General features: G+C 47.8%; 1 protein-coding gene across 1 annotated transcript in view; it reads right to left on the bottom strand.

Annotated features, from left to right (window-relative positions):
• Window positions 1–2,763: 2,763 nt before the first annotated feature.
• Window positions 2,764–11,887, bottom strand: part of TTC12 (tetratricopeptide repeat domain 12) — a 45,029-nt gene continuing 35,905 nt past the window's right edge. Inside the window, exons 14-21 of the mRNA XM_054592550.1 lie at window positions 11,056–11,116; window positions 10,132–10,269; window positions 9,551–9,649; window positions 9,030–9,098; window positions 6,475–6,576; window positions 5,104–5,203; window positions 3,956–4,181; window positions 2,764–2,901 (exon numbers count right to left, since the gene is read on the bottom strand). Coding sequence (XP_054448525.1) covers window positions 2,826–2,901; window positions 3,956–4,181; window positions 5,104–5,203; window positions 6,475–6,576; window positions 9,030–9,098; window positions 9,551–9,649; window positions 10,132–10,269; window positions 11,056–11,116 — 871 coding nt within the window. The 3' untranslated portion in view covers window positions 2,764–2,825. The remainder of the gene's footprint in view (window positions 2,902–3,955; window positions 4,182–5,103; window positions 5,204–6,474; window positions 6,577–9,029; window positions 9,099–9,550; window positions 9,650–10,131; window positions 10,270–11,055; window positions 11,117–11,887) is intronic.

Below are 11,887 nucleotides of genomic sequence, written 5' to 3'. Positions count from 1 at the left end.
TAAACTTTTCCTTATGACATATTTAGTAAGTGGAAGAAGGTTTTACATGCAGAATTTACAAACACAGGCTGGGATCAAATTCTGCATTCCCTACTTATAGGCTATGCAACCCTGGGTAAGAAGTATGTATTATCTTTGTGTCTTTGTATCCTAGTTCCTTGCTTATAAAGTGGAGATGACACTTCCCAGGGTCTTTGTGAAGAGTGGGCAGGACTACTCTCTCTAAAGGCCCTCGAGTGGCAGGCCCAAGGGGAAGGAAGTGAATCAGATCAGGAAGTAAATTGCTGAGCCCTCTGGAGAGTCTGTATTCTCATGGCATTCAGAAAATGGGATCTTTTGCTAAAAAAAAAAAAAAAAAGGTGTGGAGGATTATCATCTGGCCTCTGGATCTTCGCTCAGTTCACCCAGCCAAGTTCTTGTCCTCACAGAGCCTTGGAAAAGTGCTTACAGTCGCATCCTGACCTAGTGTAGCATGTCTTGCCCCTTCCTGGTATTTCCTCCCAACAGTTACCCTCAGTCCTGCCTTGCTACCGTCTAGAACTGCCATCATCACATTGTCTAGAACAGCTGGTTATGATCGTTATCTAACAACTCTGCAAGTTGGTTATTAAGTGCCATGTGGTCACATTCTCCTCAGGACAGGCAATCTCAACTTCTTTGCTTGTGGAACCACAGACAGCTTTGCTGCAATAAGCTGTGACCCTGAGGGTGGGAAGGAGAGTGCTAGTAGCTCCCTGTGCGAAGAGGTGAGCCCAGTCTTCACTCTGTAAATGGGTGTCTGCCGTGCTGCCTGGGAGCCCTGTGTGGTAGCACGTGTTAGAGGTGACAAGATGTAGGAGGGCTGGCCCTGCACTGGAGGAGTTGAGAACACCGGGATATACAACGTCTATCCACCTGTGAGAGGAGGGAGCTCCTTGGGTGCAGCCAGGCCCTCCTCTGAAGCAGAGATTACTCCTTTCGGCAGGCACTCAGAAACAAAGATAATGGTGCAATTTGACATTCCCTCCTCTTTGGGGAAGAGATCCCACATCTAATAGCCATTTTCAAGAGTCAGGGAGGAGGAGTGCAGCTGAAGACGGGAGGAGAAGGGGCCTGAACTTCAAATCAGAGGAGACACGCCTGCCGGTTATGTACACAGGCAGCCTTTCCCATTTTTAAAGCTCCACTGAATTCTCTCTGAAAACAGCCAGTTTTGTAGCCTCTAATTTTCTTCTCTGTGCTCTGTTTAGCATCCAGCCATCTCCCTTTGCAATTAAATAACCTCTTGAGGTGTCTATGTTTGCAGGATGGGATTAAGCGGGCAGGCCCTGGCCTCTTTACTGTGGCCTGCCCTTTGCCTGCCACCCAGGGACAGTGCGATGGCACATCACAAAGTACCCCAGTGAGCTTACTGCAGCCCCACATGGTGCGCGGATCCCACAGTGAGGGTCTCAGGGCTCTGGATTCCAGCTCCCCAGAGCGCCAGTTATCTATCTTGGTTTCAGGAGCGAAAGTTCTTAATATAAGCTAATAGCTACCTCACTTGTGAAAAACCATTTCTTTGCGTGCGACGAACAAAATCTCCTAGAAGGAGGATTTCTTTTCTTACGTGGTCCAGAAATTGTCCAGCTCTGATTCCTTAAAGATCATGTTTTATCCCTTCCCAGGCCCCCCAAATTTAACCCACCTGATACCGGTCACCTCCTTCAACTTCAAATATACCAAGATATATTTGTGTAGCACTTTGTAATTCCCAAAGCACCTTTACCTCTAAAATGTCATTTAATCTTCATAGCAATGCAGGAGACAGGTTGGACGAGTATTATTCTAGCTTATCCACGAGTAGCTACCAAAACTCAGAGGTTAAGTGAGTTGTCCAAAGTCACAGAGCTGGCAGGTAGCAGGGTAGGAATGTCAGTCTTTGGAACTTTGGTCTGAGACTCTTGGCATTCACTGTACCATACAGGTCCTGCCTCCTCCCCTAAAATGGTCAGGTACCAGTGTACTGTGAAGTGGAAGAGTCATGTCACTTACTGGACTTTTCACTTAGGGACTTGGGATCCAGATGTGGCCCTGACAGTCTGAGAATGGACCTGGGGCAAGTGCAAGGGAGCAGAGCCTTTTGGGCACAAGCGAGAATGCAAGGTGGGTTAGGGAAATAAATGGATTTGTAAGAGTTCAGTGCAGAAACAGATCCCCCTCACACACAGAACGCGGTGATCACATTACATGGGCGGGAGGAGAGCACCAGGCGGCTCTTCCAGGAGTGATTCCTCAGACTGCACAGGCCTCCCTGCGGGGGCGGGGTGAGGGGCAGGGAGCCACTGCCCACTGTTGGACGCACTGAATTCAAGAGCATGTGCCACAGGGCCAGGCCAGGCCTCAGGAGGCTGCCACCACGGACGCCTCTGCAGCTCTCTCTTACTCTCCAGAGCTGGAAAACAGGTGCTGAAATGTTGTCGTTGAAAGCCTGGTGTTTCTATCATGTTGCCAGCAGAAAGCAGCAAAAGGGGAAGGAAGGGAATTAGGTTGCCAGAACATAGTTCCCTTCCAGAAGTGTTGCTTCCAAGGGGGTCTGGGACACGTGGCCTTATGTTCACTGGAGTCCAGCCACTGCAGATCAGAAGGGACATTACAAGGAGGGTGTGATGAACGCTGAGCAGGCCAACGCAGTTCCCCACCATGGGAGCCAGTCTGATGACCACTCTTGTTATCAATGAAAAGCAACAATAGGCCAGTACTCTGAAAATCAATATGCAGTTAGGAGTGGATGTTTTAAAAAGTCTTTATTAGCACAGGAACCGCCCAAAGCACACAGTCATGTGTTTGCACAGACACCACGTCTCTCAAGAATCCTTGATGTACTTCACGGTTGAGTTGAGAATTTCTAGCCCATGAAGCTCTCTCAGTTGAGCAGCAAACCTGTCATAATCAGAATACAAGTTTCAGGACATATGTGTGCAGGCCTGGTGGCCACAGCCGTCCACCCTCAGGTAGACCTGGCTGTGGCCCTGGGGGCCCTCAGGGAGGCCCAGAAGACACCGTTAACACTATGCTATGAGCGGCAGTTGTGACAGGCTGACCTGATGGCTCCTTACGCACGAAAACTTCCCAGCAGGCTGCCAATTTGAGTTCATGCAAGCAAAGTGCCCTACTTTCTGTAGAAGACAGACTTTATCCATTCCTTTCATTTGAACAATCACACAGAACTTGAAAGCACTGTAGATGTTATCCAGGCCAAGCCTCTCATTCTACAGAGAAGGAGTCCGAGGCACAAGGTTGTGAAGGAAGGAACCAGGCCGGCCAGGGATGCTCCCTGCCCAGGAAGCCACCCCATCTATGCCGGGCCTCCATCACACAGCCCTAGGTGGGCACCTTCCAGGAACACAAATGACTAGGTACTTAAGTGCATCAGAACAGGACCTGAGCAGAACAGAAGTATGAGCCAAAGAGAAGCAATGTACACAGTTAAAGCAGAGGTATCTTGTCCTGGCTTGTCTACCTCTCATTTTAGTTTTCTCCAGCATGAGAATGTTACTTTCCCTGGGCATTTTTTCATAGGCTTAGGCCCTGGGCAAAACAAAAATGAAGTGAGAGGTCTAACTTTTTCTGGAAAAGTAGAGGAGAGATGGTGTGAGAGGAAAGGGAGGGAGGAAGCGAAAGAGGAGGAAAGAAGGATGGAGAATGAGGAAGTGGAATGGAGAGAAGACAATGGCAGTGCGCCCATGGAGCAAATCCTTGTCAGGTAAAAGTCTTCCCTCTTGGGTGGCGCCTGAGGGCTCCCTGGTTCCCTCAGGGAAGTCTTCCTCCCAAGAGGCAGCTACTGGGGCCCAACACCTGTCTGCGTGGAAGGCGCCAGGGCTCCCAGGGCTCCCCACGGGGTTCTGTGGGGCACAGTCCCAGCCACATCACAACATGCTGGCTGGCCCTGGCTTGCTCATTCTGAAATGTGACCAAGAAGGCCACTCCAGCGTACCTCGGCTCGGCTGTGCACAGCTTCCCCAGAGCGATCCCTGCATTCAGCTGCACGGCTGTCTTCTGCGCATCACTACCTGCGAGCTTCAACAAGACCGGCACAATGTCTGTCTTCAGCAGGGAGGACGCGGCCTGCGGCACCTCCATGCAGTTCCCCAGGCAGAGGGCGGCGTTGCCCACCAGAATCTCATCCTCCGAGCTAAGCAGTGTCATCAGAACACTGAACTCTGCAGGGAGGGAGGGAGAATATGCATCGGTCCTTCCAAACTCCAAACAGGAGGTTGGCAAAGGGACATGAGAAATGCAAGGAGGTGTCAGTGGATGCTGAGCTGCCCCAGGAGCTCTGAGAAAGGGCATGACACTCCCTCATTCAGCAAAAACTTACTGAGTGCTACCAGTCCCCTGCTGTGTCTCTGATTTACCGCGGAGTCTAGGGCAGTGCCCGGGATAACACAGATGGTGTGTGGATGAATGCTGCGTGGAAGCAGGTCTGTCTTCTCTAAAGTCCTTGGTCTTAACCTCTACTCTCCACCTGACAGCCCCTGAGTGGGAAGCCTGGACTGCAGGGCAAGCAACAGGGCCCAGAAGAAAGACTCCTGCCTGCACGGAGGCCCCACTCAGTTCCCTTCCCGTGCATTCCAGAGGGGGTGTTACGGAGAACATCAGCAGGCTGCCTCGGCTGGGGACCCTGCCACCAATGACTGCAGCCGATTTCAGTTACTAGGCTAAAGCTAGCTCAGGCTCTGATTATTCTCCTTGTTCACCAAAAGTTGAAGCTGGTTTTGCCCCTTTCCTGGATGAAAGAAGAGAACCCATGTTAGGTCAGTCAAAGCAGAATGCTTCAGCAACAATTTTAATTTAACTTGGTGAGAGAAGGTAGCTCCCAGCTTCCACCCTGTTACCCGGGAACTGCTCTGCAGCTCGGTCTCCAGCCTGGGCCCGCTACTTGCGCACAGCCGAAGGCTAACCGAATGCTTTCAGAGATGGAGGTGAAATGACATCTTACATTGTAAACACTGCTGAAGTCTAGGCAAGGTTCGTGACATTTTGCTAAATCTCCCCTCACTGCTCACCAGCAGTTCCCTTTGCAGCTTCAAGGATGGCTTAACCTCTGCGATGTGGGCTCTGCTTAATGAAAGTGTCACTTACTTTTATCCAGTCTTATCACTTCCTCTCGTGCTTCATGAAAACTATTAGTGCAGACAGCTAGAGTCTTCACGGCATAGTGTGATGCAGTCTGGCCTCCTGCCTAGAGAGTGAATGAAATAAGAAAAATACAATCAATCCTATGATTGTTCTTGGCCGGAAACTGCAGTGAGCAGCTGGGATTATGCTTGTGGCTTCCTAAACTTCTAAACCAGAGTCCCACTGAGAACGGTGTGTGCCTCCCGAGGAGCAGGCCAGGTCTCTGCTGGGGGGAGTGTCACTCACATCCTCTCTAACACGACCCACAGCCAGTATGAATGGAGGCCTGTCATGTACACCTGAGTAATTAATCACCTGTGGGAGGCTTTAGGAGAGTGGCTGAGAAGAGCAAGATGCTGTCGACTGACAGATCTACCAAAAAGTAAGGGTAGGCCCTCAGCTCATTTCACCATTAGAGAAGGAGGGCTGACTTGCCAAGGCTGTCAGGCTGTCAGGCCTGCGCGGAGACCTTCGTGAACCTAGATGACTTTAAGAGGTGACAACTATCAAATCATAACCCTTAAAATCACCCAATGCCAGGTCTTTCAAGTGCACGTGTGTGTGTACACAATCAGCTGCCTCTGTCAGGTTTGTGAGAGTTGTACAGGGTGAGTGACGGTCATCATCCAAGTAGCAGCCTAAACTCACGCTCACTATCCTGCCCTCTCCGTATTGCCCGTGACTCAGCAGCAGCCCCGGCCCCAGCCCCACAATAGAACATGCTTCCTGGTCCCACAAAGCCTGGAGTTTTATGAATAAGTCTTCCATGGGCTCACAAGCCTAATATGGGTGAATCAACTCACTGGGCATCTATACCATGGGCAGCTGAATAAGTCACCGTGCCCTTTCTTGTGAGTCTAGTTAACTGTTGTACCTACTTGATTAGATTCACTGCACTCATATCGGAAGGAAAATCTGAACACCCTTTTGTCACATGGTCACTGCACCCTACATATCCCGTAAGTGGAGTTACAGCCAACACTCTCTAGATAACTGGATAAAGCATCACAAGTGGGAAAATGAGCAAAATAAGAGGCCTGAGAAACCTGGTTGGAAGTTACTCAGACCATCATTTTCAGGGCACAGTCCATACATTTTTAAGTTAGGCTTAAACGGTGAGCAGTTTTTATGGATGTATCTAATGAATAGTTTACTTATTTATTCAACAATCTTTTGTTGATGTTCAGAGCACAGTCTGGGAAGACAGGCAGAAGAGAATTCCCATTCAAGTCTAAAATCTAGCAGGGGTGAAATAGCAACACCTCAATTCTGTTCCCCAAATAAAATGTTTCTGGAAATTCCAGAGGTTGTATGTAACCAATGGCGTTATTTTACCTTCAGGAATTTAATCATCTTCTTCACCACGCCTGCTCTTAGGGCCTCCTTGACAATTTTCAGAGAGGAAGAAAGGGTGCGGCTGAGAACACCCGCAGCCCTCTGAGAGAAGCAGAAAGTAAAGGGTGAGTTAGGTCTTTTCAGATATGCTGAAGACCTTTAAAAGTTAAGAGGGGCAAGGTAAAGACAATCATTAATATTGGAAGCAAAATATGCACCCTGATTTTAAAAATACATAATGGCCAATAATAGACAGCCCTCAGCACACAGATGCCCAGCTCACTTCAGCTTTACCCAGGGCCAACCCGTTCACCTCTGGGCAAGAAAGTACTGCCCTAGAAACTCTGCACTGATGGCATCGGGACTCTAATTAGAGGGCAGACTTCCTTGATTGATCCTCTGGGTCTTCTAGCTTTTCCTTTATCTGTTCTGAATCTTTGTCTATTTTCTGGGAGACTTCCAGTTCTAATTTTTTTAAACAGCAAGCTGTTAATACAGTTTGGCCGTAATACTACTTTGAATTTTTCTAAGGAGATATATATATATATATACACATACATACACACACACATATATACACACACATAATAGTTATTATATTATTATGTATATATACACATAATAGTTATTATATATTATATATAATAGTTATTAATTTTTTCCTATTTCCTAAATCATCTCTATTATTTTAGAGTAATTTTTTTCTGTTTATCTTGGTTTTTCTGTTTATGTGTACAGCTTTCCTGAAATGTCTAGTGACCCTTAGCTGTCCAGTCACATTTATGAAAAAAGCAATAAAAATATGTCTCAGCATGCTGTGTTTATAGGGAGTCTGTCATTGAGCAGGTGGAAAGGTAGCACTCCCAAATACTAGACAGCAAAAATTTTCTCTCTGGTCTTTCAGTTCCTTAGAAGAAAAGTGCTCAGATCTCATGCCCGTGGGATGGATGCCTGGCTGCTGAGTGCAATCCCCTCATCTTGTACTTCTGTCCTCTGTCACACCTGGTATTTTGAAGTTTTGATCTTCTCTGGGGTACTACAAGACAAACCTACTACCTTCCCAGCTGTGTTCCCCTTAATCTGTGCTCTATGCTACGGTTCCTCCAGCTCTAATTAATTACCTCTCTGGCAGCAGTGTTCCATCCTCCAGAAACTACTGACCCATTGCTGTCCTTTTGCTTGTTCACTTTGTCAATGTGGGGCCCTACTATCCCTCTGCAATGCCTTTAGCCTCATTTTAATCAGGTCTCCAGGGGGAGAAGGCATAAACTTGTGTATTGACATATTATCAATCTTGTTTCCCTAATCTGCTTACCAAGGGTGCTAGAACATTGCTACAGTTGACAGTACAGCTCCCTTCCAGGCCCAAGACAGTAGAGAGAGCACCTAAGGAAGGACCTAATTCCCCTTGGCACCTGCTGCACTGTTTGACACACTAGCCAGCACCCAGCTGCGCACATGCAGAGTCCTGGGAAACTCTGGCCAAGTAAGCCCTTGAAGGGTTAGCATATAATTAGTATTGGCCTAGCTTTAGGTTTAGACCATCCAGAAAAGCCCCAACTACCCAAGAACAATGGTGCTCATCACTGGTGGGATCACAGATCTTTTTTGAGGATCTGATGAAAGCTATATTGCCCCTCACCCATGAAAATACACATACACTAAGAATTTTCTACAACTGCAGGGCGTTCCAAGGAACTGAAAACCTACCACACATTCTTGGAGCCCAGGTTTCAGGTTAAAACCCTCACCCTACAGTGTCTGAATTGACTTCAGGGAAGTTGGGCATGCTAACTTCAAACAGGATATATTGAATCAGAATCTTTACTATAATCCTATGATCTTTGAAGGGCTGGCTTCCCAGAATTGCCCCGGATGTGACCCTAATTGTTTTTCTAGGCTTTAGGGTCCTGACCTAGTAAATGAAAAAGTTGGGGCGATTCCTGATGTGAGTTTGTAACACATCCTAGGATGATGGCAAATAGCTTCTTGAACCATATTAATATTCTCCTGATGCACTCTGCTAATCATCGGCCTTCTCAGTCTTCCTATCCAAATGTCAGAAATAGAAGTTATAACAGCCATTCCAGCATATGTCTCCAAGAGGGCGAAAACCATTACGCATAAACAACCTCTGGGATCGCTGGCTTAAAGTATGAGTTTGGTTTTGTAGATTATGGAAAAAGGGATTCTACATAAAGTCACGTGGCCTGTTCCAGTTGCACAAGGATATCCTGAAACAGGAAAACTCTGATAGGACACACTGTATAAGCTGTCAAGTTCCAGACAAGACAGAAAAGGGCTTCTGGACTCCAGGGGGCTCTACAGATAGGAATGGTTGGGGGTTACTGAGTCCCATGAAACGGTAGGCAAATTTGATGTTTATGTGATTATGGGCCTCATTCTGTGGAGTAATGTCCTCCCTATATCTCAGAGAGTCAGCAGAATCTCAAAGGTATGATGATTTCAAAAGGGTAAGATGAATTGATATTAACACAAAACAAAAGGAGCGCAGCAAGGGAAATTGCTTCTGGATTTCCCTGGGAGAAACTTACTGTGAGGATTCCTCCATCCTGGCTGTTCAGTAGAGACATGCACCTCCTGCTCACCTCCATGGCCCAAACCTGCAACCGTGGGCACAGGGAGAAGGAGACCTGAATGTTTGGGTACTCTAGATCTTCTGCGGAGCTCCCACTGAGACCTCGAATAGAACTGGCCACTCCCTCCAATTCCCCAACACTCTTATCTCTTGTGGTGTATGCTCCCCCTAACTACAGGGCAATACCTTGAGGACGGGACCACATTTTATTTGACTTTGTAAATGCAGGACCTAGCACGGTGCTCAGCACCTCCTGGACACTCAGTACTCAGTTTTCTGAATGAATACCTGACCGAGTGACTCATCTGTCCCTCAGTGAAGCGAAGTGACAATGCATCCACCCAGCTTTCCCCGTTCCCACTGCCAGTGTTGGAGTCCATGGGCTTCCATCTCTTTGTGAAAATGAGAAGAGTTCTATGCTACAGAATATGTTTAGGTTGCCCCAGGATTCCAGATAGGGAGAAAAGAATACTATACCTCCGAGACAAAGGGGAACTGAAGGCACAAATTCATCAGGAGTCCCAGGAGTGTATATATGACATCTCTGAACAGGTCCACATCCTCCTCACACCTGGCCTTTGGAAACAAGACAAGGTAACCCATGACCCTTCTTCCTTGTAGCTTTTAAGCCATCTCATACCCCTGGCGATGGTCTCAGCATTACTCAAACTCCCTAACTGTCCATGCCATGAGCCTAAGTGCTTGTTGGAAGATTGGAGGCCAGTCCATAAGGTAGCATTAGTATAGGAGATTCTCAAGGAGTTTCTTGTGCCTCTGTCATGTGACCGTGGTTCAACCCGGTTCTGTGTTTAAACAGAAGAGTGAGCTGCTCAGACGGGTGGTCAGGCCAACTCCACGGAAAACCCTTGCACCTCTCCAGTGTGAATGAGCCCTGACGTGGAGGGCATGTTAAGGCCAGCTACCCATAAAACCTGTGGTTACAGAAGGGATAAGCCACGGGGTCCAGTACCCTCAGAGTTTTTGGAAAAGCCAGATGATTATGAAGCCAACGCTCCAAAGCAGATAAAAAACAGCTTTAAGCAGAAATGCTAAAATACCATGAGGGCCAAGCAGGCATCCCCAAATTCTTCAGAAGCAGACATCTGTCTTCGGGTGGCAGCCTCAGCACTGAGATTCCCCATGATGGCAATACACTGGCTGAGAGCTGAGGTGTTGGTTACCTTGGGGTCTCTCTTCTAAAAGTGAATCAAGAGAAAACAAATGTGCAGAGAACAGGGACAAGATGCCAGCATAATCTGCAGGGGCATCCCTTGTTCACCAAAATGCGTGGAAACCAGAGAGCACAATGTCACACCGGGGCATCAATAGGGCTGTGCTGGCAAAAGGGTGAAGGCACACAGGGGCAGACCCCAAAGCACCATGGCCTGGAAGAGAGAGACTGAGGGCTCAGTCCCAGGGTTACCACCAACCAGCTTGGAGAACATGGGCAGTCCCATCCATTCTCAGAGCTCCCATTTCCACATCTGAAATACTGGGCTGTGGATACGCTAAGGTCCCTGAAATGTCTGTGGCTCACTAGGGAGAGGGAGAGTCGTCGCAGCAGCTCTCCTAGGAGAGGTCCCCCATCCCCTTGCTATTTTCTGCTTCAACAGCTCAATCCCCATATTTGCCCTCCTGACCTGATGACTTTTATTCAGGGGACAGGGCTGCACATGGCATTTAGATAAGACTTAGGGTCAGAAGGGGACTGACGAACACTGACAAACTCTTTCCTCCTTCACCTAAGATGCAGCATCCACTTCCAGTTTTTTCTGTCCTGTAATAAGCCCTGTCCATCTGTCATCTCCACCTGTCCCAACTATGGTTGTTTTAATAACTAAGAATTCTGTAAATTGCAGCTGTGAATAAACAGTGAACCTGAGAGACAACAGGAGCTCTGGAGTGTAAATTGTGTCTAAACGGCTCTGCTAGTGCTTCTGAGAGTGTCTGTCATAGACGATAAAAAATGAGGACTTGCTCACCAGGACGCCTGTGAGTGCTGGGAGAACACCTGGAAGGTTGGCCTGGAACCAGATTTGGAATCTGTTGAGAAAACATCAGCCACGACTTGTTTCTACATTGTACAAACTATAAGATAAATCCAGTGTCTTAGGTAATGGGGTGAACATTCACAAGCTCTGGGCCCCTGTGATTTGCAGTATGCCTGGATGACTCATTCTGAAACAAAAGAGAATGTCCTTAGGTAGATAATGTGGCCTTGATTTCTCTAAGCCTGAAGAATTGCCTTTGGCGTTAAACTGCAGACCTCAGACTTCAGATGGCTGCCTTTATGGGAAAAACTGGAATCTGCAGGTTTCCGCCACACTGATCTGCCACCATCCTTGCCCTCCCCGTACTCTGAGTCTATGTTGTGTGCTGTGCAACAAGAAACACAGTGCAAGCACAGCCAGGAGGAGGACCTGGACACATACACGCCTCTACACGCTAGAGCAGCTAGTCCGTTCCCAGCCGGTGCAAAGGGCTGCTAAGGAGCACAAGCAGCTCTCTTTCTTTATGATCATTTCTAAGCAAGATGTCCTGAAGCTGGTGAAGAAGTTAACAAATAAATAAAATGCACTGATAAAAAAAGACACTTAAGAGTTTGAAAAATGTAAGACCTTTACTGTGTTCCCCAGCAGCTAAGCGTGTGTGCGTGCGCGCGCGCGCACACACACACACACACACACACACACACACACACACAAAAGGGGGAGGATGGTCACCCATGCCACTGATAACCCAGGAAGCAGCTACATTTTAGGCTTGCGTACTGTGAGAGGTACAGTTTTAATTACGTTACTGCCTCCAATCCCA

The sequence above is a fragment of the Pteronotus mesoamericanus genome, unplaced genomic scaffold, assembly GCF_021234165.1.
Source record: "Pteronotus mesoamericanus isolate MK-2021 breed Mesoamerican mustached bat unplaced genomic scaffold, CSHL_Meso_final scaffold_36, whole genome shotgun sequence".
In the NCBI taxonomy this organism is placed as follows: Eukaryota; Metazoa; Chordata; class Mammalia; order Chiroptera; family Mormoopidae; genus Pteronotus; species Pteronotus mesoamericanus.
Note: the sequence above shows the minus strand (reverse complement) of the source record. Positions and strands in the feature narration are given on the sequence as shown.